The following is a 26927-nucleotide window of genomic DNA, read 5'->3' on the forward strand; positions in this document are numbered from 1 at the left end:
TTAGATGACTAAAGGTCTAATTTGTGTTGACGTTTAAAATTTTCACACAACATAAATATAAGGAGATTTAGCTGAGTTCACTCAAGATGAATCTTAAAAATTGTTTGAACTACTTCCCTCTTGTTTGTCACATGGAAGGGTGTATATGAGAGCAGGAAAGAAGCAGCCAAGGATTAAGTTTGTTTATCTTAAAAATTTAAGTTTGCAGTCAATCATTTCATTGTAATGTGCTACATCATGCTACAGTAATTGTTTTAACCCACTTTCTGGAAGCTATTCAAAACCTTCTATGAAATCAATTTAATTTTGTCTTGCTGAAACTGTTCTCCAGAAAACAAAGGGAGTAAATATGTGAAGCAATTATATGAATATTTATGTCAGTTATTCAGTTATTCAAGCCTGAGCTTTTCTTTTTCACTACTGGCTCACATCTTGGAGCATATTTTTCATTCAAGGCACTCTGCTATAGATCATGCATGAAATAAAGGCACTTAGATTAAATAAATTTATCAATAATCAATAATTAACTTTCTGCTTCACTTTTCCTATAGTTGCATAGCTGTTAATGCTTTCTTTAGGTGACTTAAACATGGTATATTATTACTCACTTAAGCTATTATTTTTATAGTATCACTGTTCTGTGATTCAATATCACCGAATTGCACTGTCCTTAACAAAACCCTTCCCCCATCCAAAGGAAATGCTATAAATTTAAGCCAACATAAACTTGTCAGAGTTCTCCCTCTCAATTTCACACCAGGGCGTGGTACTACACAGCTGGGGAGCTGAGCTAATAAGTGTTGAAAAATGAAAAATGCTGCTTTATGGCATCACATAAACTGACAAAAAGAATACTTTTACCTCCACCCCATTTTTGAAAAACAAATGCCAAAATGTAGATGCTGTAAGAATAAGACTTTATATTAGACTCATGGGACAAACAGAATGGCCTTATGGGATTCTCTTTTTATTGAATACTATATGCAATAAGAAGTGCTATAACATTTATAAAATCTAATCACTTTTGGTTCCTTCTTTAACCTCCTAGGGGTCATTTTCAGAAAAGCTGTTGGAAATACTGCATAATGATTTATTTTTCCAGTTCTGAAACTAGATTATCCCTTTTACAAGGAGACTAAGTTTTCCCTAACAATATAAATATTGTAATATGAGTGTGCAAATAGAAGATTTTGGGGTGCTATCACGTTAAAAAATATCTAGTGAGTCTCTGTAATAGAGTTCAAAGGAGGATGCCATGTAATTTACCCAAAATAATACAATCTGGAACCAGCTCTTTTTTCATGGGCTGGTTTGTTTTCTAGTAAATGGTCATTCATCTTACTCACTCACACACTATCCATTCATTTCACATTCAAAAATCAGCAAACATCTATTACAAATTGACTGGGTTTGAGTCACCTAAGCCTACTAAATCACAGTCAGTTATAGAGTTACTGCAATTGATCCCAAATTTATCATTGGAAGCAACCCATTTATTCAGGGATTTGAAAGCAACTGGAAGGAGCCAGAATGGGGTAAGCAAGAAAAGGAGGGAGGGTATATTGTTGAGAGTAAATTCCTTCCCGCTGGGGAAACATATTGAACATTAGTGAAAAAGGCAGAAACAGTGATGCTCAGGGACATACCCTTCTAAGGGTGTTAGACTCCGGTGGTTGGGATTTCTGGTTTTAGTATTTAGAGAATTGTGATTCTCTCTTCTGCATATGCCTTCCATGGTTTTCCCCAGCTAGAAATAATCCTTCTTCTCTGAATGTAAACAAAATTTACCCATAGCCTGCTTATGGTGGCTATTACTAGTTACTTTATATTACACATGTCTTGTCTCCCTACTAAACTATAAACTCCTGGAGAGAAGGACCAAAGTCTGATTTATCTTTCATTCACCAATAGTACTTAGCACAGTATACTATAATAATGGACATACTATATCTTTTGGTTGAATACGTGTTTGCAACAGATTCAGCCAACATATAATCAAATACCCAGAACAGTACTTATTGTAGTAGGAAGTTAATAAAATATATAAGTATTAATTGAGAAAAACTGAAAATGCATGACCGACGTATAGAAGTATCATTTCAGTAGTATAAACCATGTGCAGATAATAAATAAAAGGATGAAGTAAAGGAATCCTGGTCTTGGTTACAGTTTTAAAATTGTGGAATTACATGAAAAATAAAGTCATTGAAAAGTGACCTCGAAATTTCCAAAAGTAAGTGTATTTCATAGGGTACAACTGAAGACTAAAATCCCTTGACCTGAGAAACACTATCATTTTTATGGTCCACAAACAATTGCAAATACTGCAAATGGCAAATGACTTCCAAGAACAAATCTATGCTCTTGTCACTATTATTACTGTTAGTGTTATTTGATAAAAATGGTAAAAACAAGAATAATTTTGGTTAGTTGTAGTAGGTTCTAAATATTAAACAGATAGCTTAAAAATGTATCTAAGAAAAGAAACAAAAAACAAACAAACAAAATTTTACGGTATTTTCTTATCATTCTGCCAGAATACCCTGATCCACAGAAAGGGAAGACAATTTCTTTTAAGAGTATAACTTTGCGAATTTTCTTTTGTTACAGTGCATAGGATACAGCTGGCAATCTCCCAGTGCTACTACAATTTTAACTAACTTGGCTAAATTTAATGAAAAGGTTCAATTACTGATCCTTAGGTAAGAGTTATTCAATTTTTGGTATCCTGTTGAACTTTGAGGACAACTAGCAAAGGAAAGGTCATTTACCACATTTTCTCATCATCTCTAGGGAAACTAACAATGATTTCACTCCGGAGAGGAGAATTATTATTTTTTAAAAAGTCTCAGACTTCTCACATTTGGCAAGTGGTGAATACTGGAGAATTTCATATTAATCTGAGTCATCTGGGTACATGAGTGAGCACTGATTTTCTATCACTTCCAGTGAGATTTGCATCCATCTGAATTCAAATTATGTTCCTCACAAGGCAACTTTCCTGGTTTAGGATCAAAATACCCAAATGGCTTCAGGGAGCTGGAACGGGTCAACTGCAAATAGCAAGGCCAGACCTAGAGTCGTACAAATACAATGAAGCACTTCTTCAAACATCTTGGGAGGCTGGGAGGAAGCATCAGCAGAGCAGCTAGGAATGTAGTTATCAGGAATGTGGTGACCTCTTTTGAGGAACGGATTTAGTCCAACACAGGTCAGAATAGATGAAAATTAAAAACAATGGCAAGCTATGAAAATAACAGCCATAGCCACAATTTAAAAGCTCTGTCTTCAAATGGCTTCATTTTAAGCTAGAAGTTCCAAAATAATTTCCATGATTACCATAAACCTTGAATGTAAAAACAATCCATCTTCCACCCATAATACAGACCATTATTTAAAAAGAAAAAAAAAAAACTTGAATCTCTACAATATTTGTGTGTCCCTCTTATCTAAGTTCCTGTAAATCTGTTAAAAACCATAGAATCTATAGAACCAGGAATGGTTATAGGGACAGAAAGTAAACATGTCAATATCCTCAAACTGTATGTCAAATCCTGCAAAAACTTCTTAAAGTGACACTATTGGAAATGACTTAGAGATCTGTGGAACAGTTAAAAAGCAGTTGCTTTGGAATACAAAGAGTAGGGCTGAAACTTTTATATCATATCCTGTATTTTTCTTTTTCTTTTCCTTACTCAGAAATGAACAAGTTTGCTTAATGATGCTATGAGAGAAACTTGGTACTTTACACAAAGCACAGAGTGCAGGAAAAATGCTTGTAACTTGTGTTTATGGCCAGGGGCATGGGTCAGAGTGAAAATCATGTCCTGTGTGAACTGAGATAATCAAGAGATTTCATTTGCAATGCATTTTTATTTTTTCTGGAAGTTTGTTTTAAGACAAAAATGTGCTTATTTGTAGCTGAATCTTTTAACTGACCCAATAAATGCTTAAAGATAATGCTGAGAAGTGAGCCTTTTGTGTCAAAAGAGACACAGAATTTGCCTTTTCCATTTCCATTCTGGTATGTCTCCTCTGAAAAAGCAACAAATTGGTGGTAGCTATTACCCTGAGTGACTTCCAGATGTGAACCATGTGACTGAACAGAACTATTCACTTAAAGGAATGGAAGAGAGGGAAATTGTTAGTAGTATATACGATGATTTTAATAACCATGAAAAAATACTTTTTTCTATCAACTCCACCTGCATGATGTAAAAAACCTACATAAATAAGGACACATTTTTGTGGATAAGAAGAAGATTGAACTCGATATAGCACATGTGAACCTACTCTATGGTTTTTTTACAGGAAAAAATAATAAAATCAATGGAAGTTGACAATTTGTAATATTCTTAAACTTTTAGATTGCTTTTAGATTTTAAATATATGTCTATGCTTTAATGAAATGAGAGATATATTTCTATAGTTCATGTTAAGATATTACAGACCCTTTTCACTTTTTATTAATACATAATCTAAGTGAAATATGCCGTTATATTGTTTTCATATAAAGTTGAATATTGATACATTTCACATTTTTTATTAAGACAAATACATAACCCACACTTTTATAAGTTAAGGTATATACCTTTTCTGGCTTTCTTGAAATTATATTATTATTAACAGCAGTGCCAACAGACTTCATGGGTGGCATTTCTCAGTGAGAAGCAAGACATGAATCAATATTTTTATTAGAGTCAACCCACTTGTCTTTATAAAAAATATTATTAATGTTTTTCCACTTAGACTTCTATGCTAGTAAGAAGAATATATAAATTGTTAGAAAAGAGAAATAAAGTACCAAAATAAACAGCTTTTCAAAGACCATCATTAGGAAAATTGAAGTAAGCAGCTGAGATTGTCAGTAAGGTTCCAAAAGCTGATGTTCAGTGTATTTTCAAAATATTTAAATTATTGAGGAAATTGCTTATTTATCTCCTGTACTTTTTCTATTGACACAACATAGGTTAATGATAATTTTGAGTGTCCTCTGTGTACAATGCATTCTATAATGACCATGCAAATTTAAACTACAGAGAAAAATTAAGTGAATACTCTCTTTGTACACACACATACACACACACACAGGTACCCCTAAATCCTGCCTTCAATTGAGAGGATAAGTGTCAAGGACTTTAGCCCAGTGCCAATGCTAAATGGAACTATTCATTGTTGTTGATATTGTTGGTTGTATGAAAGTGGGGAAAGGGAAAACAAAAAGTAAATGGTCAAATATGGAAGTGCTGTGTTAGTGAGAGCTGTGTAAACTGTACAGGCACAGGTAAGGGGCATATCACATTCAGTTAGGATTGCTCAAACAAAGAGGCAATAGGCCAGCCTTTGGAACAATCAGCAGAGAGGGTTACTACTGGTCAAGTGATCAGCAGGCAGCATGGCACATTTGGAAATTCAAATAGTGAGAAGAGTAGAATACAACATTGCGTAGATCTAGAAATCAGAGGGAAAATAAATAAAGTTGTGCTTCTGACAAGTTTTTAGAAAACTAGTTTTATAAAAACAAACCTTATACTAGATGTACTGTAAAAGCTCATTTTTAAAAAGTAAATTTGTGTAGAATCCTTTTATAGTCCATGCACTGCAAATAGAGATGAAAAAAGTTTACTGCAAAAAATTCACAAATATGTAAATTATCAAGAAGCTACTCACTGAAATGTAAATTATCAAATTGAATTTATCTTGCAAACTTAGATTTTAGAATGTAAATCATACTTTCTTGAAATGAGGCACATGTATAAAAATGATTGTTGTGAAGTGGCTATGGCTCAACTGATAGAGTGTCCGCCTACCATATAGGAGGTCCAGGGTTCAGTACCCAGGGCCTCCTGGTACCGAACAGGGCCTGCCCATGTGGAGCTGGCCCACACGCAGTGTTGCAGCTTGCAAGGAGTGCCATGCCACACAGGAGTGTTCCCCGCATAGGGGAGCCCCACGGACAAGGAGTGTGCCCCACAAGGAGAGCTGCCCCACATGAAAAAAGTGCAGCCTGCCCAGGAGTGGCACCACACACATAGAGAGCTGACGCAGCAAGATAATGCAACAAAAAGAGATTCCCTGTGCCGCCTGACAAGAATGCAAGTGGACACAGAAGAGCACACAGTGAATGGACAGAGAGCAGACACTGAAGGGCGGGGAAGGGGAGAGAAATAAATAATAAATAAAAATAAATCTTAAAAAAAAAAGTTTTTTATTTGATTGTTATTTCCATACCTGGGTTTGCAAGAATCATCCTGAAGAACAGTAGTTTCCAAATAGTGTGACTGGACCTCAGTCTTGTGCAATACAATCCTTTAGAATGTGGGGAAAAAAATTAGAACTTCTTTATACTTCATTTTTATTTCATGCTTATTAATGTCTGCTTTCACTCATGTTTTGCACATACATAACGCATTACTACAATCATGCATTCATATAGTTTATAAACACATACATTATTTATAAATAAATACCTAATAAGAGGTGTGCTAAAAACTTTTTATTTAAAGAAGAATGTGATGGAATAATTTTGGAGACCACAAAGAGAGAAGTCAATTATTTTCTCCTAGTCACTAACCTGGACAATATGGTAGTTAACACAAGATGAATGGTGTTAACTTAGTTTAGTAGAGAATGATAAGTGCAGAATGTCTCATAAACCTTGCCCTGTTGGGAAATGGAATGAACCTGTGGTAAGAGGGACCACCTGAATCTTATGGGTTGCTGCCCTCAAAGTACAAAATCATGGGGCAATGGGAGTCTACTGATTAACTTTGGTGAATCACACAACCTCTAAGTGCATTCAAAATGTTGTGTGAGTTATGTGTGAGTATGATGGACAACGCTCATCCCAATGAACAAAGAGAGTCTGCAACTGCAAGCAAGATAGTTCTATCCATCAGCTCCATGGGATCTAAGTCCCCTTTCAATTAGAGGCAGAGTGGGCATGACCATCCCAGAATCCTCAGAATTGTGGAATGAATGAATAATGGACTACAGTAGACTTACTGTTATTCTATTATAGACTCATAGCTATTCTAGCAAGGGAAGAACTTTTATTTTTAATGTGGAGGCAGTGGCCACCGGAGGTTCTGAAGGGAGGGAGAGGGAAAAACAGGAACATTTTCAGGACATTGGAATTGTTCTGAATGATACTGCAATGATGGATATAGGCCATTATATATTCTGTCATAATTTATAAAATTGTGTGTACAGAGTGTAAACCGTAAACTATAATCCACGCTTAGTGGCAATGCTCCATGTATGTTTATCAATTGTAACAAATGCACCATATTAACGAAGGATGTTGTTAGTAAGGCAAAGTGTTGGAGGGATAGGGAGTGGGGCATATGGGAATCCCCTATATTTTTTTACATAACATTTATGTAATCTAAAGTTTCTTTAAAAAATTTTTTTCAAGTATTTCAAAAAATGTTATGCATGAGTATGCCTGTGTGTGTTCATGTGTGGTGATGTAGCTTTCACCTACATACATTTGAGTAGAATCTTACAGGAGACCATGAACAACCCCCATCCTCATCACCCCCAGGAATGTAAGAACTGTGCCATAGGACAGAATACCTTCTTCCTGCTCTGGCTCACCGCCGCACTCCAATCACACACATTGCATTTAAACTGCCAGATTTCCTGGATTGTGGATCTTCCCCTTCATTTTCCTTTATATCCTTGTTCTTTTTGGTTGGAATCATAGCCTTACTTTGAGTCTCACTACAAGATTTCTTGACATTAGGCTTTGTGCTTTGCAAAGAATTCTGCTTCCCAAGAAAAGCTGGAAGCCAGTCCTAACGTGATCCCGGGCCTGGGCTTGCCTGGTTCCTCCAAGCCTTGGCAAGGCCATTTCCCTAGAGCTGCCCAGCTACAGCCAACATGCCAGTATAATAGGTAGATACCTGAAAGAGGGGAGTATTCACTCTTTTTCTTGATAAGATAACTCAAAATCATTTAATTCAACAAGTAATATCTAAGACACTATTCTGGGTATTCCAGGAGGATAAAACTATTAAAGTAGAGTTCTGGCTTGTAAGAAAACTACACATTAGTAGATCACAGGGCTAGCCACGGCAAGACAAGTATTCAAACCCGGGTTTTCCTACTTCAAATCTGTAGCAATAGAAAAAAACAGTACAGCGTAAGTACTGAGGCATTGTACTGAGCCTTTGTAACTGAGAGTTAAGAATTATATACATGTCTTTATATGCCTAAAAAAATAGCACAAGGTTAATATCTGAAATTGCTGAAACTGGCAATTTGTTTTGTTTTACTTGCTTTCCTTTGTTTGGACACTGAAGTTACCAAAAAGGATACATCAATAAGGTGCATAGAGACTAGGTGAAAAAAATGAGTAGCAACAACAATATAAGGAGAGGGACATGAATAGTAAAACAATGAATAAATAATAATCTTCCATGAATAAATTTCTCCCCAAATTTCACTAGGCAAACAATCCATCATAAAAATGCAAACAGTAATCCTAAACTTAATTTCATTTCAAAGTAACAGTTATATGAATGGAACAAAACATTTTTGCTCAATTGTTTGTCTGCCAGATGGCATTTCTAAATGTCGTAAACTAAAACCTTCCGTTTTCTCTACAAATAAATGAAGATGAAAGGATAATGTTTAAATCACTGGAAATAAAAGAACACACTTCTTAGGTTTAGAAGAATTCAGCTTGTTGTAAGAGTGGTCCTGAATCTGGGAAAGCTCAAATTCTAGGGGAAACCAGAAATCCCATGCATCTTGTACCTCCCCTTAAGTACCTCCCCTTAAGCATCTACTTGCTCAGACAGGGGCTCAAACCAGGAAGATTAGGAGACTTAGGGAACTTTGACGAAACACAGGAACTTCTAACAAATAGAGACTTTAATATAAATAGTCCAAATCTAAATCCCAGATTTGGGGGCTGAGGTGATGGGAGAGAATAATATCCTTGGGACAAGTGTCTGCCCCTCTATTTTTGTGGGCTAACGTGTAAATCTGAGAAAGGGTTAAGGATAGGAACTCTGGCGTCAGATTGGCTCACTGAGTGCAGGCTCTACAAATAACTGCCAGTATGACTGTGAGCCAAGTTATTTACCTCTCTGAGCCTAACTAGTAAAAGCAGATAGCAATTGTTCATTTTATGGGAATTTACTTATACTAGGTGCTTGGCACATAGTAAGTCCCCATAAATGCCAACTGCTTTTTAATATTATTAACAACAACACGTGTTAATAAAATAATTTCTTTTCTGATTTTTTAGTCTCAAAAGTTGAGACCACATACAGCAAGGTTTTCTGGCAGTCAATGGAGTTCTAAGTGTAGAATTCAGCCTTACCTGGCATATTTTCAGGTCATCTCCACTAGCAGCAGCACTCTCTGCTCACCTGGCTCTTGAAAATTATCCAGTGTTCACATGAGAAAGGCAGGTCTAGAGACAGAAGACTGTTTTAGAATTGGCTATTGGAGCACAGCCTACCCTATCTCATCTTCTTCAATGACTTCACTCTCAACCATAGAGCTACCGGCTTTAGAGAAATGACACAGAGTTCCTCTTTGATCTGGTCAAGAATGCCATGTAGGTCCATTTCCATAGACAGCATGGGTACAGCACTTTGATACATAGAGCTTATCTTGGCAACTAACCCATGATGATTAGTAGTTTATCCTAGCCACTTGGGAGTAGGGTGATTATGTTAAACAAACAAAAGATAAATTGTAATTGCTTAAATATGATGCAGGCTACAATGATGGAAGACTGCTGTTTTAATCTACTGAGTTGCTCTTTATTTTTTTTTATTTTTCGAGAGAACAGGACCACCTGCTGGCTTTATAGCCCTTAGTATTAAAAGTTGTCTGTGGTTAGACCTTTATATTAAAAGTAATTCCATTTTATAATTCACTCCCAGATGAAAATATTCAAATAATGATTGCAAGGCTGTATCTTTTGGCTTTGATTACTCTGGTAATTGGTGAAAAGATTCAGATGCAATGTTGTTCAATGTCGATGGTTTAGGCTGTAGCCAAAGATTTTTTGTCACAGAAGAATGTTTGTGGTCAAGGAGGGGAAGTGAGGGTGACATCACAGAAAATTTCGGTCTAAGATCAGAGGGTTTGAATCCACGTTCCAGTTCTGCTACTTATAAATCAATGTCAAAATGGAGACAAATGTTCCAAACAGGATCATTATCACAGTTAAATCTGCTTTGTTTACTATTTTTTAAAACTACATAAAAAGGCGTTATTATACGGCTCTCTTACAACGTTTATAAAAAGCTGCAAAAATCCTGCACAAGTCCCAATCGGAAGGCAAGATATGTTTCTATCTGTAAAAAATTTAAACCTCATTATATTACTCAAAATAAAAAGATAATTGAGTTTCAGGACTGCTGTTTAAAAGTTTACGGTAGATTTTCAGCAAATAAATATATCCACAACCGAAGTCCTTAGGAGGCCAACACCTATATAATGCCGTTCTTACGAAAACCAAAGCCTCGGTATTTCCAGAACCGCCTAAGATTTGACCCCAGAGTATCAGTGGTTTCCCGAGCCGGGCTAGCACCGGCCGCGCATGCGCGTACCCAGGCACGTCCCCGCGCGGTGTCTGCGTGCCTGCGTGCGCGGGCCCGTGGGGCGCGTGGAGGGGCGGGGCCCGCGAAGCGGGTCGGGGCGGCAGAGATGGCGCCTACGGCCGCTTCAGTCCGCTTGCCGCGGTGCATCGTGGCGCCGGCTGGGGGGCACAGCGCCTCTCTCATCTTCCTGCATGGCTCAGGTGGATTACAGTTTTACGTCTTGGTTTTCCTCAGCTTGGGACACGTCCTCCCTTTGTTCCCGGGTTTCCCCAGTGGCCTAGGCGCCGGGCCCCCAGGAGCCGGGTGGCTCTCCCCGGGCCGGCGGGCGGCTGTGGGCGCGCCGGCTTCGTGCCCTGCCGCGCCTTCCCCTCGGGGCTCCCTCTGTCGGTCTTCCCGTCCTTGCCCCAGCTTCTTCGCTTTCGGCCCGTAAGACCGGACACTCTGGGCCAACCCTCCGTCGGCTCCATTCTCTCCAGTGCAACCCTTAGTTAACCCTCCATTCCTCTCCCCCAGATTTAAACAGAGCACATTAGTAAGGTAAGTCTTCTAGAAGCGGACAAATTACTTAGTGCTTTTCAGGGTCACCCACTAGTGATTTAAGTTTTCAGCCGCATTGGGTTATTCGCCATTGATTTCTTTCCCGAGTCTCCCACTCTGATGTGTCTAATTGAGATCCACACTTGATATTTCCTGAGTATCTCTGTGAGGCCAGACCAGGGCTGGGATGCCTTTCTCCCCTTCCTTTTCCCCTCGCCCCCTTACCTCTTTCCTTCTCTGCCCTTAAGCCGTTGAGCACAAATCCAGATGAGTCCCAGGGGCAGCTGCTCTTCACTGCCCGCCTTTAGCAACGCGTACGGCGTGTTCTACAAAGCGTTTATTACATTCGCCTGTAATTACTTAAGTCTGTCTTCCCCACTGGACTGTGAGCTCCTGAAGGGTAAGGACCCTTCCTTTAATCGTTGCATCCCTAGTGCTTGGTCCAGGTTAAGTTCTCAGGAAATGTTGACGGAATAAGATGCAGTGGGTATCCTCACAGGGCCTACCTAAAGTTAAAAACAATTCGGTTAGCAGTTTGACTCAGCAAGGGATGGGGAGATCACAAAGATGATGTATAATTTACTGCCAAGTGAATTGTTTAAAAAAAAAAAATCTGTGGTTAGGGCATTGTTTGGAAGTTGGAGAGCCTCAGATTTGTGTAGAAAGTGGTCTAGGTTGACAGTTGTGTAGGCTTAAAGAGGATGGTGAGTAGATATTTAGAAGGGGAGGTGTCCAGGGTGACCCCAGTGCTATACAGTTGGGAGATTGGTAGTCAGGGCCCTGGGGTATTTGGGGTGTTCATTTTTGAGCACCCAGAAATTCCCAAATACCATATATCTTCTCATTTGTAAATTAATTCATAGTATCTTCGAGAAGAACTAGACTTTTGTTTGTTCTTTCCCTGGATTACTTTGCTTAAAGTAACTGGTCTTAATTTTTTCAGTGTGAAACAAATAACTGGCATTTTTATAGCCTGTATATCTCTGAAATCCAGACTATTGTGTGTGTGTATGTGAATTTCCCTTTGTACTTCGAATAAAGGAACTTATCCAAAGAATTCTGGCAATTATGCAAGGGTATGTTATTAATATATATTTAGCTCTCAAATGAAATAAACAATTCTGCAGGTTAGAGGCTAGTGATTTTACATTTGACTTTTATATGTGGTTATGTTAATAGGAGATGTTTGACTTCTAGTTAATCAGAATATGAGCAAAAAATACATATATATATATAACAGTTTTGCCATATCCCAGAATTGAATACTGGGATTTTAAAAATTGGGCATTATGAATGGATGGATGCTCTTTTATGGAGTTATTTTACCTTCCAAAGTTGAAAAAGTGTCTTTTGGGAGTGGATGTGACCTAGGTGCTTGAACACTGGCTTCCCACATAGGAGGTCCTGGGTTCAATCCCCAGCCCCTCAAAAAAAAAAAAAAATGTGTTTAGAGACAGATTTTGTTTTTAAAGCCATCTTAAACATTGAGGTTCTCATCTACGATATAGCTGCCATAGAAGAACATGTGGGAATGTAAATTACAGCCAAATTAATTTGAGCCTTTCCCACCACTAAAATACCAAAAAGTACCTTGGAAGATAAAAATAAATTATAGTTTAATTAGCTTTGTTTATCCTCCTGGCTTAGATGACCTCACTTTGGTAAATGCTTTCTTAGGACTCTGTGGTTCTCCTTTTATTATTATACGTATGATTCATTATACTTGTAATTACTTAATTTGATGTTTGTATTCACAAAGACCCAAATCATGCATGTCTTGTTTTTGGTTTTCTCCTCACTGTCTTTGTGCTCCAAGGCATAGTAAGTCTCAGCAAGTTGACTGAGTTGAACCTTTTTAAAGTCACCAGTAGCCTCTGCGTCTAAATGTAATGGACATCAGCAGCATTCAGCATGCTCCCTGAGATACTGCTCTGGTTCTCTTTTTACCACTATTCATTTCTTCACCCTTTTGCAAACTTATCCTCCTCTGCTCTGGCCATTAATGATAGAATTGCCCAAAATTTGGACCTAGGCCCTCTTCTCTTCCCACCGCACTCTTCCCTCACCCTCAACTTCCCCATATAAGTCCACAGTTTCCATTTTTACCTCTAGACAAGTGACACAAGTGTGTATCTCCAGTTTAGATCTCCCCTTTGAGCTCTAAATATGTTTGTCCTACTGTGTAATAGCCGTTCATTCATAACTTCATTCAAGAAATAGATATTAAGTGGCCACTATGTACAAGACACAGTTCTGTTGTCAGGAAATACAGTGATGAAGAAAACAAACAAAAATCTCTGCTCTCTTGGAATTTACATTGTAGTGTAGGGGACTACATTATACAGATGCTATAGTAGGAAGTGGCAAGTGCTATGGCAAGAAGGAAAGCAAGATAGGGGAGGTGGGGAGGATTGGGGGTGGTCAGGGTGGGCCTCACCGTCCGGTTGATCCTTAAACAGACTTAGGGTGAGCAAGTCATTGGGACAGGCTTCCAGACAGGGAAAAGCCAGGACAAAAGCCATGTTCCCTGACACATTCAAGGAACAGCAGTAAGGCTGGTGTGCCAGAAGTGAGAGCGGGGAGAGCAGAGGAGGAGAGGAGATCCAAAGGAATATTGGGGTCCTGGTGGTATAGGGCAGGGGTTGGAAAACTTTTTCGGAAAAGGGCCAAATAATAAGTATCCCAGCCTTCACAGGCCACATACTGTCTCTTTTAATATTTTTCTTTAACCTTTTGCTGCCTCCATTCTTTCTCTCCTCTTTCCTTCCTCCCTCCCTCCCTTCCTTATATCACTCTCTTTCTCTTTAAAATGTAAAACGTATTCTTAGCTTAAGGCCCTTATGGACTTCAACTTGGATTTTGCTATCCAGCTAGCCATAGCTGGCTCAACCTCTGGTAGGACTTTGTATGCACTATAAAGAGGCACCTCATGCTCAACATGTGCAAACCTATGGTTAGGTGTTTTCTGTCTCAGTGTGTGGTGCTGTCGTTCACCCAGTCCGTCTCTGAAAACCTAGCAGTCATCCTTGAAACCTTTCTCCTACGCAACTCCCCATTACTAATCTATTGCCAAGTTCTATCCATTTTATCTCCGAAATATCTCCATTATCTCTGTTTTGTCTACTCCAGTGCTATCACCCTTGTCTAAGCATCTGTTGAACCATAGACTGTTAAGCCTTCTAACTGTTCTCCCCATATCTACTTTTGTCCCCTTCCAGTTCAGTCTTCATACAACTTCCAGAGCGATCCTTTCGAATCATGTCACTTTTCTGCCCAAAGTAGGTCAGTTGCTTTTCCTTGCGTTTTTGTCATGACGCAGCAGATCCTTCCCTCCAGCCTCTTCTTGCACTCACTACTGTTCTCTTTCTCTGCTTTTCAGTTCTTAGAAGATGCCACCCTGTTGCTTCTGTGAAGGTTCTTAGCACTTGCTGTGTCTCCTCTGCCTGAGGTGCCCTTTCCTTTTGGTTTAATCATCCGGTAGATTTTAGCTCAAACCTTTGTTAATCCATTCAACAACTATTGAATGCCCTCTTTTTGTCAGACCTGTTTTAGGCATGAGGTGAACAAATAACTCAGTGGGTAAAACAGATAAACATAAAAAGAACTTTGCCTTGCAGAGTTTATATGCTGTGATATTATCCCTTAATTCCTTAACTACATCAATTCTGCATATTAAAAAAAAACCCTTGCAGCTCCAGTGTCTCATCTTTGCAGTGGTTACATTTGCTTTCACATTTGTATGATTATTTGAATAGTGTCTATTTCTCACAATAAACCATATTCCATGAGAGTAGGCTCTTGAGCCCAGTCCTCCTTCCCGCCCCCCCAGTCTTGCTTCCAGCAATGAGTTTAGTGCCTGGGTACATAATTGATAATCAGTAATAATTTTTGAATTGATATTTTAATGAATTGATTAAATTTTTGAAGTTTTTAACCTTTAAAATTTCCAAAGATAGACCTTTGATTTCTTTCTTCCTTTGGTAATTATACATACATTAATACTTGCATGAGTTATGATTAGTTTTCTGGCAGCCTCATGGTATATAGTCATTATTTTAGGTCATGTAAAAATTTTAGCAAAATAAAATTCTAATTTCTTCAAGTTAAAAAGAAAAATATGCTGAATATGCCCTTTGAAGGATTGTTTTTGTTTTAACCAAGCAAATTGCTTTAGGTTGCCCCAACTTCAAAAGTTTAATAATCACTTTACCATATTGTCAAAATGTTTATCTTAATCTAGAATTTGTGATTCATCAGGTGATACTGGACAAGGATTGAGAAAGTGGATCAAGCAAGTTTCTCACCAAGATTTAGCATTCCAACACATAAAAATTATTTACCCAACAGCTCCTTCCAGGTATGCAATAATTTATGTCATTGTTCAGAGTAACTCTGTGGCATAAAATATATGTAACTGGATGTGCCAGCTAGATGTTAATACATAGTTTTGCCTGTTTTTTAGAAATTGCTATTTAAACTTAAATATTAATTAATATCTATTCTGCTCGTTTTGTAAAAATGTCTGGGCTTAATTCTCTATTTAAAATACTTTATATTAGGGTACTTTTTTCCCAAAAGGTATCCTTTTTCTAGTTAGCTAGTGCCAAATTCTGCCAGGTAAGGAATTTATTTCTTCCTTGTAAAGCATTCTCCAAAGCTCTTAACTTAAATGGTATCCCACACAGAGCCTATAGAACTCTGTGTCTTCTGGGCCTGTACAGATTGCTTTCAAATTCTCTTTCCCTTATTTTCCCCCAAAAGGAGACTTAATTACTTCAAGGAACATAATCTTTCTACTCATCTAGTTAAGCCTGAGTTCATAAACTTTCAAAGTTTTATGGCATTCTTTTAAATGCTCTAGATCAGTTAACCAGAATAAGAATATGCAATTGACTATTTAATAAATATTTAGATTATGTAACCTGTAGATGTGTTTATACTATTAACAAAATTCACAATAATAAGACTTGTATAGGTATAAAGTCAGACAAGTAATTAAATTAGCATCCATATGCTCTTTTTCTGAAAACATGATATAAACAGGATGTTGCAAATATTTTTTCTGTATGTTACCAAATCTGAGTCCTCCTTTTCTTGATTTATGTTATTAAGCACACTATGTACTTATGCAAAATGCTTTGCTTTGTTTTTCTAACTTAGTATTAAGAGAAATAGAACCACAACTTCAAGGACCTTTAAAGTGCACTGAAAAGGTATTACTTATCACTGGTGGTAGAATGGAAAGAGGTATTAAAAAAAATGAAAATGTGAGATTTAAGATTCAATGTTATTGTTTTAATATAATTTTGGAAGAGTTCAGTAGTTTAGTAGTGCAGATAAAATAAATAAAAGCCCTGATAACCAACAAAATGTCAGAACTACTTATTTCCTTTTGCTTTTTAGGGTCAGAGAAGTTGGGAGGGAGAAAGACAGTGATATTCCTTTGCGGGTGGGAAAGACATATCATTTCAGGTTAAATATAAATACAGTTGTCTGCTAACTAGGATAGAAAACCATTAGAAGCACGGCTATAAAATTTATATTTTTGAGCTTACTAAGTCATGTCATCACCAATTGTGTAACTTCTGAAGCAGTGTGTCTTATATATCTGATCAGATATTTCAGACGCTCCAAGAAACTGCACAGGCAGTTTTAAGCATTACTTGCAGGTGCTGTCATGAGTAAAATACAAACTTCTTTAAATTTTTCACTGAATACATAGTAGTTTTTTGTTATATGTTTTTATAGTCAATCAGTGTTTGGACAGATGATCAAACATCTTGGAACCATGCTGACCAATAGTAATAAAATATGTGCCAAATATATAATTTCAACTTTTCTAGAAGCCACATTCAAAAAGGAACATTAAATAATAAATAATTTTGAAATTTAATTTGAAATTAAATAATAAATAAAATTATATATTTTATTTAATTGAGTATATCCAAATATTATTCAAAATTATGAGATATTTGACATTCTTTTAATTCATATAAAAGTTCTCAATCTGATATGTGTTTTATATGTATAGCACATCTCAATTTGACACTAATTAATTAAATTAAAATTAAATTAAAAGTTCAGTACCTCAGTTGTACTAGCTACATTTTAAGTGTGTTTAGTAGGCTGATGTGACTGGATCTGCTGTTCCTGTATATAGTTTGTTGGGAGCTATTGTTCTAAATCAAATTATCATTTTTACTTGAACTTTGTTTTCTTTTAATGGGGGGAACCTTTAAACTATTGGTTCTCATTCAGGGATATTTTTGTCCCTCAGGGAGCATTTGGCAATGTCTGAAGACAATGTTGGTTGTCTCAATTGCTGGTGAAGGTGGGGCTTAGAGGCTACTGGTGGCATCTCGTGAGCAGATGCCAGGATGCTGCTTGATTCCTGCAATACACAGAACAGCCCCCACAGCAAAGCTTGTACAGCCCACAATGTCAGTAGTGCTGAGGTTAATAAACCTTGTGTTAACTTATACCTCTATCCCATACATATTAAGTAATTGGCATCTTGGTTCTCCTTAGAAAAAAGTTTGACTATTTATGCCCAACTGTTATTTATATTTTAGAGAAACAGAGGTGAAATATGAAGTACATCAGTGTTTTTGAATCAGTGCTAAATGAAGTTGAAATTATACATAAAAGCAGATCTTTATGATAAGCTGTCTTTGTTTTTAGACTCTAGATCAGAAGCTTTAAAAACAAAATGCCAATTTTCTTCAATAGTCTTTCTACTCTCAAACTTATTTTTTGGGCAAGAAGTTGTAACATTTTGCTTTTCTGGTTTAACTTGTTCTAACAATTCCTAAAATAAAGATAAAAATAACCTTTACAATTCAGTACAATTTGCAGTTTACTATCCTAGAACTCTGTAGTTTTTCAAATACTCAGAGAATTTTTTTTAACTATACATAGAATTTACATTGTGAAATATCTCTATCTTTGACAAGAAGCATCAAATAATACAGTGAAATAAAACATGTATTTAAGGATGGTAATGCCAGCCACACTTTGCTGCTGCTAATACACAAATAAATGAAGTTTGTTAAAATGTGCTTATTGGTTTTAAGCCTGAATACCAGAAGCCTCAACTGACTTAGCAAAGTTATTTTGTATTAAATATTCAGCAAGTTGTGCAATCGGTAGTCTTCTGTATTTCAGTAGTGCTTTTTCATGTTAGAAATCAAATATTATTGATCAAGAACTACCAATAACTATAAAACCTTTGATTTGTATATTTTCCAAATGTACTAAAGCATCTTATGAATAGTATAAAAAGCAGACTGATTTAGTATTTTATTATGTTGGAAATATATTTCAAAATTACTATGAAATTATTTTTCTTTTGTTCTATGGGTAGTGCAGAAATCACCCAGGTTTTAATTTCAAAAGTATCAGACCTTCAGAGCAATTGGAAATTTACTTTTATTTATAATTTAAAATTATAAACATCTAAAATATTTTAATTTTAAATATAAACCACATCTTTATTGACTAGGTACTTTGCAATCTTACTTCATTGTATATCTTATTGCAATTTTAGTGTATGCTATTTCTGCTTTAACGTTTTTCAAGACTATTTGTTATTTTAGTATATAGGCATCATGCTGAGGTAGTTAAGAGACTAGGCTGATAGTGTTTACAAACTCGTACAATAATTGTCTAGTTCATTGGTCATATTGAGGTTGGTGATGATGCTTTTTTAGTCTCCTGGTAAATTAAATGTAATATAATTGTAGTGTTTCCATATGTTTAAACTTAATCTTTTGTCCTACAATTTTGTTTATTAGTTTTTTCCATTAAACTATATTTGTAATTATTTCTATAACTCCCAATCACAATCTGGTATCTTTTAGGTATGCTTTTTCAGGGGTTCAGTCAGTCCAACCCAAATGTCAAAATTTTATGACCATTAGTGATGATTTAATATAAGCAGGGTTAGTAAAAACTTATCCTAGAAGAAAAAAGTTTTCCAAACTTTTTTCACTTTGCTAACTAAAAGTGAAAAGTTGATTAAATCACAAGTATTACCAAAAAAGGTGACCTCTTAAAAATGTCTGTCTTTATTGTCTTTAATGCTTTCTTATGAATAAATTATTTTTATAGATTCAAACAAAGCGTATAATTGTAAATTTTGCTTTTTCCCCCATTCAACACTATTTAGATGATTTTTCAATTAAAAATTTTTCATGAATGATTTTAGAAAATTTTGTTTTAATGGATATAGAATATTTAGAAATTTCTCTTTTGTAGATGATTTTAGATTTTCTTCTCAGTTTATCATTTCAAAATTTTTTTCCCCGTTTCTGATTTTTTATTCAGGAAAAATTAGTAGAAAATATTTCATATTTATCCCGAGCCATAAAGTCAGTTCTTTATTCCAAATCATTTTCTAGAAATTGTTTGTATTATTGCTAAAAGGGTATCAGGGTAATCATTTCACTGAACACATATTGGCATTCATTCATTTTTTTAAAATCCTAGTTTTGTCACTGGGACTCTTTAAAGGTTATTATTTATTAAGTAATTAATGCTCTTAACATCACAATTTATTTAACTACCTTGCCAATAGCTTGATGTATTTATTTAAGGAAAAGAATACTATAGATGTGTGATTTTTTCTCCTTGTGCTCTAACATTTTTTAATATACTAAATTTATAATTTAACAGCCTCTAAAATATTAAAAAGGAAAATATAGAGGAGTGTCAAACCAGGTATAGGCTGCTAATTCATTTTTCAGTTATAAGCTTAGATGTGTGTTCTTAGAAATATATATGCAGGGTCACATTTATATTATATTTATAAATTTATTTTTAAGTATATCATATATTACTAAAAGTAAAGCATTTATAATACATATTCAGAGTCACAAATTAGTAATATATAAGCAGTAAACTCACTTGTTTTTCCTTCACAATTTCTTTGAATCGACAATCTGGTATGCACTATACAACGTGGAATCTTTGAGAAACTAGTATTTCAATTAAAGAAGAAAAGCGGAAACTTTTAGAAATGTCATCTAATTCTTAATTAAAAATGCTAGAAACCAATAATGAATTTGCCAGTTAGGTTTTAATTTTTACATCTCTAGAATGAACAGATTGAATTAGGTCTTTAAAATCCTTTGCAGTCATTAACTTTTGGATTCTAGTCCAGTACAGATAGATTACAACTGGAAATATACCCATTGACTTTTCTGTTACAGTTCCTAGACCAGTAGGTCAGGGAAATACCCAAGATAAAATATTGTTTAGTTGGATATTTTAAAATATGTGGAATTACTGTGGAATGGTATTTAGGAATATGGTCTTTGCATCAGGCAGACTTGTATTTGAATCCTGATTTCTCTTTTTAATGGTCTAAGATCTTGAGCAAGTTACTTTTCTTCTCTAAGAGTATCTCAATTTTCAGGAAACAGAGATAATTATATTAACCTCAAAGGGTTGTTGTGAAATTAAACATATATAATATACATAAGTCCCTCAGCATGGTATCTGACATAAACACTCAATAAATGTCAGTTATTAATAGAAATATGTGGTATCCTTATGAGCAGGATGTAGAAATACTAACCAAAGAATTAATTACTGGTAATCCTAGATGAGCGGACACAGTTTAAGGGTCCAGATGACATAAAGCTGAAAAATACAATCAATATGTTTAATAACAAAATGGAAATCCAAATTCATCTGGTAGTCCAAAGCAGAATTTGACACTCTATGGCCTATGGTTCAAATACAATCCACTGCCTGTTTTTCTAAATATAATTGTATTGGAATGCAGCCATACTCATTCATTGACATATTACCCATGGCTCTATTTGCATTACATAAACAGTTGAATAGTTGTCACAGAGACAACTAACATATTTAATATCTTTCCGTTTACGGAAAATGTTTGCTGACTTCTGGTCTAGAGTGGTAACTTTCAAACTTTTTAAACCCCACTCACAGTGGGACCCTGTACACACATTTCTAGGATTGAAATATTACAGCTGCCTGTGTAGAACTGCCAGATTTAGTAAATAATAATAATACAATATTTGGGGCATACATATACTAAGAAATTATTTGTTGTTTATCTGAAATTCAAATTTAACTGGTTTCCTGTGTTATGTCTGGCAACATATCTAGTTGCCACCTCCAAAGAGTTTGATTTCATTGGTTTGGGATGTGGCCTGCACAGACTCATTGCTAATTCTAGTATGCGGGCAAAGTTGAGATCCACTGATCTAGCAACCATAAAAGGTGGAACTAGGATACTGGTGGAAATGTAATAAAAGTATTCAGTACAAAAAGATTAACAGAGCAGAGACTGGGAGAAATTGAAGACTAGTGGAAACGGGAAGGTGAGTAAGGTGGGAAATCTAAGATAAAGGTTAGGTTTTAGAGAGTATACAATGTTTTTCATTCAGGGCATCTTAAATTTCATTTGGGGTAGGATGTTCATGAAGTTGGATCAAATTAGAAGGACTTTTAAGTTTTATAGTTTATTTAAAAATCAGGTTATAAACTGAAAGGCAGTTTCTCTCCAACTGTACTGTTGGACAATAAGAACCACCTGGGAAATTTATTAAACGGCTGATTCTCAAGTTGTAGACCCATAGATTCTGATTGAGTAGGTCTACTTAAATACCAGGAAGCTGGGTTTTAATGAGCAGCACTTTTGATAAAGGTGAGTTAAAGCATCTACCAACCAATCATATTTAAATATACTGGCATATGTAAAAATGGAACCAAAAAACAAACGCTTGGATACCACCTCTGGATACCAAAACGAAATCTTTGGGGGCATCTTGGATATGAAACAAGAACTCCCAGTGTCAGTGTTTCTGCATCAAAATTTTAAAACTTTTGCTCTAGAAAATGCAAGTTAATTTGAAATGAATTTTTAAAAACATTTATGCAGGATATGGCTTTTTAAAATGTCATCTGTCATATGCTTGAGACTAATTTATTTGCAATATTAACTTTTAAGTATGTCTTTATTATTTAAACTGTTTCCTTTTCTGTTTATATGTTTTACTTAAGCATTGCTCTTCACATTGGAATTGTAGCAGTAAATGCAATTCTTAAAGTATCTACTATGTTGCACAACACTGCCAGGCAGGTGAATTTGTTGTTACCACTCTAAATGTTTGTTTCTGCTGAAGCTTTAACTCAAGAAAAGATGATTATTACCAAATTTAAAACAGGTGAAGATTAATGTCAGAGTTTATTTTGGATTTGTTCTAGCTACATGGTATACTTAGAATAACATTCTCCCCTTTTCTGAGTAAGTACCATATATTTACTAATATTTTTGAGTGTTTCTATTTACCTGTTGCTGGTTGTTCCTTCCTAATACACTTTTGTGTCACTGACTGAAAATTGAGCTAAATATTTGAGCCATATTAATTATCATTAATTTCCTAAGAAATAAATCATCCTTCAGCACAGTTTCACTATCATATCCCATGCAGAAAACCTTTTTGACCTCTTCCCACATTTTCCAAACCTCCCTCAGGAATTAATTACTTCTTTCTGTGTACTTAAAAATAATTTACATAGCTAGTAGATGCCCTCTTAGCTGACATGGCCAGAACTACAGTGTATTAACTAGAATGTCAAAGCAGTCTGAGTACAGTATTCTTGATTTATTTTGAAGTCTTTAATAGTTCACATCCACACACCAATTGATAGGAATTTGTTTTAGTGACTAATCTTTGTTGATCTTTCCAAAACATTTGACTTAATTTTTATAGGAACAAAATCCTTTGATTTTTATACAGATATCATTTTAAATAATATATAACCATGATTATTTAATTACATTAAAATAAAACTGGCATAAACAAATATGGGAACACATGCAGGTGACAGTTGATAGGCAAAGCATGAAGCTCAATTTGTTGGAGCAAAAGTGCCTGTGTGCTAGAATGAAGTCTCTTTACCAGAGCATTTAGCCTTCCGGGTGCATTAGTCATGGGAATAGACAACTTCACTTAATCCTATGAAGCAATTAAGTGAAGGTCAGTTAAGAGAGACAATACTTAGTATTATAATTAGCTGCTTTTTTTCTATCTTGTGCTAGATAAGTCTCTAGAAAAATTATATTCTTTTTTTATCCCTGTAATTACTTGGAAATATACTGTCTCTAAGTATTTAGCATAGAACTTGACAAATAGATAACCTTTTTGAATATTGAATATATATTTTGCAGAATTTGTTACAATTTAAAATGCTGTATTGTATTATGCAAATATTGTGGGTGTTTATACTAACTGTGCAATGATATAAACTTATGTGAGTTTTTAAAAGTGTGTTTTGTTGTGATAAGTCATATAAGAATTATAATTTTTAAGGGATTGCAATTATTCCTTGTAGAACTTGACCAGTAATAAGATTGTTCCAGAGTGAGTGTGAAATTAATTAGTTGGGGTATGTAAAGCTTCATGTACTGCTCTTACTGATGCATCCCAAATAAACCTAGAGATTTTAGCTTGGTTTCCAAACTTTGAAAGGCTGTTTGATGGTATTTTTATGAGAGTAATCTGGCATTCATACTATGTTGTTTCAACATCTCTGATGTTCCAGATAGTTTTTTGCTCTGTTTAGGTAAGAAGTTTGGTTGTAAGTCATTGACCTTGTTTTTGTGGCATAATGTGGCTTTATTTGGGGACCTAAGGATGGCTACTGCCTTTCATCTATAGTAGTTTCTTGTGCCACCAGTAGGAAGACTCCTGAGTAATCTACCCTGCTTGCTGTCTTTCAGATAGCATTAAGAGAAGTCTTGTGGTAGACACATGCCTAGCTTCACTGTCATTCTTTTTTAACATTTTTAGTTTTTCACTGATGACAGTTAATTTTAAGAATCCTTTTAAAAGTGTAGCAAGGTTGAATGCTGTGATGTTCTACCACACACTTTCTGATATTGTGAGAATTTCCAGTACAGGCATAGTTTATTTTATTGTGCTTCACTTTATTGTACTTTGCAGATATGGAATTTTTTTAAATTGAAGGTTTGTGACAATGGTGTAAGTTAGTCAGCATGATTTTTCTAACAGCATGTGCTCACATTGTGTCTGTGTGTCACGTTTTGGCAATGCTCACAATATTTCAAACTTTTATTATTATATCTGTTACGGTGATCTATGATCAGTGGCCCTTGAAGTTACTATTGTAATTGTTTTGGGGTGCCACACGCTACACTCATATAGGATGGTGAACTTAATAAATGTTGTATGTGTTCTGACTGCTCCCCCAACCAGCCATTCCCTATCTCTCTCCCTCTCCTTGGGCCTCCTTATTCCCTAAAGACACAGTAATATTGAAATTAGACCAAGTAATAGCCCTACAGTGGCCTCTAAGTGTTCAATTGAGTGGAAGGGTTACACATCTCTCACTTTAAATCAAAAGTTAGAAATGATTAACTTTAGTACGGAAGCATACTGAGATAGGCCAAAAGGTAGGCTTCTGGTGCCAAACTATTAGCCAAGTTATGAATGCAAGAGAAAAGTTCTTGAAGGAAATTAAAAGTATTATTCCAGAGAGCACATGAATGATAAGAAAGCAAAACAGCCTTATTGCTGATATGGAGAAAATTTTAGTTGTCTGGATAGAAGATCAAACCAGCTGCAACATTCCCTTTATACAAAGCCTTATCCAAAGCAAGGCCCTAATTCTTGTCAATTCTATGAAGAGAGGTGAGGAGGCTGCAGAAAAAAGTTTGAAGCTAACAGAGCTTGGTTCATGAAGTTTAAGAAAAGAAATTGTCTCCATTACATAAAATACAAGATGAGGCAGCAATGTTGATATAGAAGCTGCACCAAGTTATTCAGATGATCTAGCTAAGATAATTGTTGAAAGTGGCTACACTAAATAATAGATTTTCAACATACATAAAACAATGTTCTATTGAAAGAAGATGCCATGTATGACTTTCATAGCTAGAAAGGAGAGGTCAATGCCTGGCTTCAAAGCTTAAAAGGATAGGCTGTCTCTCTTGTTCGGGGCTAATGCAGCTGGTTAGTTGAAGCCAGTGTTCATTTACCATTCCAAAAATCCTAGGGCCCTTAAGTATTATGCTAAACCTACTCTGTCTATACTCTATAAATGGAGTAGTAAAGCCTGGATGACAGCACATCTGTTTACAACATGGTTAACTGCATATTTTAAGCCCACTGTTGAGAATCCTGCTCAAAAAGATTCCTTTTTAAAATATATATATATATATTTACTACTTATAGTCAATACACCTGGTCACCCAAGAGTTCTGATGGAGATGTACAAGATGAATGTTTCACGCCTGCTAATATAACATCCATTCTGTAGCCCATGGATCAAGGAGTCATTTCAATTTTCAAGTCTTTTTAGTTAAGAAATATATTTCATAAGGCTCTAGCTGCCATAGTGATTCCTCTGGTGGATCTAGGCAAAGATTGGGCCATTAACAACATTTGTGAAGGACAAAATATCAGCACTAACAGGAGTTTGGGAGAAGTTGAGGGTTCAAGATTTCAGTTGAAGAAGTAACTGCAGATGTGCTAGAAACAGCAAGAGAACTAAAATTGGAAGTGAAGCCAGAAGATATGAATGAATTCCTGCAATCTCACGATAAAACATTTAATAGACGAGTAGTTGCTTCTTGTGAATGAGCAAAAAAAAGTGGTTTATTGAGATGGATTCTACTCCTTGTGAAGATGCTATGAATGTTGTTGAAATGACAACAGAGGATGTAGAATGTTACATAAACTTAGTTGATAAAGTAGCAGCAGGATTTGAGGGGAGTGATCCCAATTTCTAAAGAAGTTCTATTGGGAGTAAAATACTATCAAACAGCACCGCATGCTACAGAGAAGTCTTTTGCAAAAGGAATCAATGCAGCAAATCTCATTGTTGTCCTAGCTTAAGAAATTGCCACAGCCACCCCAACGTTCAGCATCCGCCACCATGATCAACAGGCCATCAACATTTAGGCTAAACCATCTACCAGCAACAAGTTTATGACTCGCTGAAGGCTCAGATGATGGTTAGCATTTTTTACAATTAAGTGTTTTTAATTAAGATATGTACCTTGTTTTTCTTAGACATAATGCTGTTGCATACTTAATAGACTACAGCACAAGCATAACTTTTATGTGCACTGGGAAACAAGAAATCCATGTGGCTTTATTCCAGTATTTGCTTTCTTACAGTTGTGTGGAACTGAACCCCCAGTATCTCTGAGCTATACCTGAATTTATTATTGCTCCTACTTACATAAACTTTGAACTCCAGGTTTTTCTGAACTATGAGTATCTCTTTGAATATATAATGTTAGTCATACCAGGGCATATTGAATAAATCATTTTGCTTTTAAAATCTTCCCATAGATGCCATCATTAGATGATATACAGGATTAAATGGCCTGTTAATTAACCACAGTTTTGTCCTATTGTTGAAATAGTGCTTGCTGTTAAATAGTTTTGCCCAAGCAAGATACTTATGGAAATTAATAAAAAAGAAATGCTAAATCAGGTGGTAAATTGAAATAGGATAGTACCTAGTAGAAAAAGAGGAAAGAGAAAACCTTTCAGGATGCACTTGAAACACAACTTGAAGTAATGCATCATAATTCTGCTCTCTATTTTAGGCAGGTGAGACAGCTTTTAAAATTATAAACAGTGAACTGGGTTATCATTAACAGACATAAATTAAAAGAAAAAAAAAAGAATTGGCAGAGCTTTCCTATTTTATATCTATATACAAAGCCTCCTCTAGGTAAGGTGAATTAAATTGAACTAAAGGTTTCCTTGCTTTTGTGTTTTTGGGTCTGCTGAAGAGAAAAATAGAGTAGGC

General features: G+C 35.6%; 1 protein-coding gene and 1 long non-coding RNA gene across 2 annotated transcripts in view; one reads left to right on the top strand and one right to left on the bottom strand.

Moving 5' to 3' along the window:
• The window catches only part of LOC131273098 (uncharacterized), a 33782-nt gene extending 22135 nt beyond the window's left edge, over positions 1 to 11647 (bottom strand). The window contains exons 1-3 of the long non-coding RNA XR_009180249.1: positions 11331 to 11647; positions 9335 to 9427; positions 6232 to 6309 (exon numbers count right to left, since the gene is read on the bottom strand). This is a non-coding gene — a long non-coding RNA (uncharacterized lncRNA). The remainder of the gene's footprint in view (positions 1 to 6231; positions 6310 to 9334; positions 9428 to 11330) is intronic.
• LYPLAL1 (lysophospholipase like 1) overlaps positions 10586 to 26927 on the top strand; it is a 48661-nt gene continuing 32319 nt past the window's right edge. The window contains exons 1-2 of the mRNA XM_004480221.4: positions 10586 to 10768; positions 15363 to 15462. Of these exons, the coding sequence (XP_004480278.1) occupies positions 10675 to 10768; positions 15363 to 15462 (194 nt within the window). The 5' untranslated portion in view covers positions 10586 to 10674. The remainder of the gene's footprint in view (positions 10769 to 15362; positions 15463 to 26927) is intronic.

Source organism: Dasypus novemcinctus, chromosome 13 (genome assembly GCF_030445035.2).
Source record: "Dasypus novemcinctus isolate mDasNov1 chromosome 13, mDasNov1.1.hap2, whole genome shotgun sequence".
NCBI classification, from domain to species: Eukaryota; Metazoa; Chordata; class Mammalia; order Cingulata; family Dasypodidae; genus Dasypus; species Dasypus novemcinctus.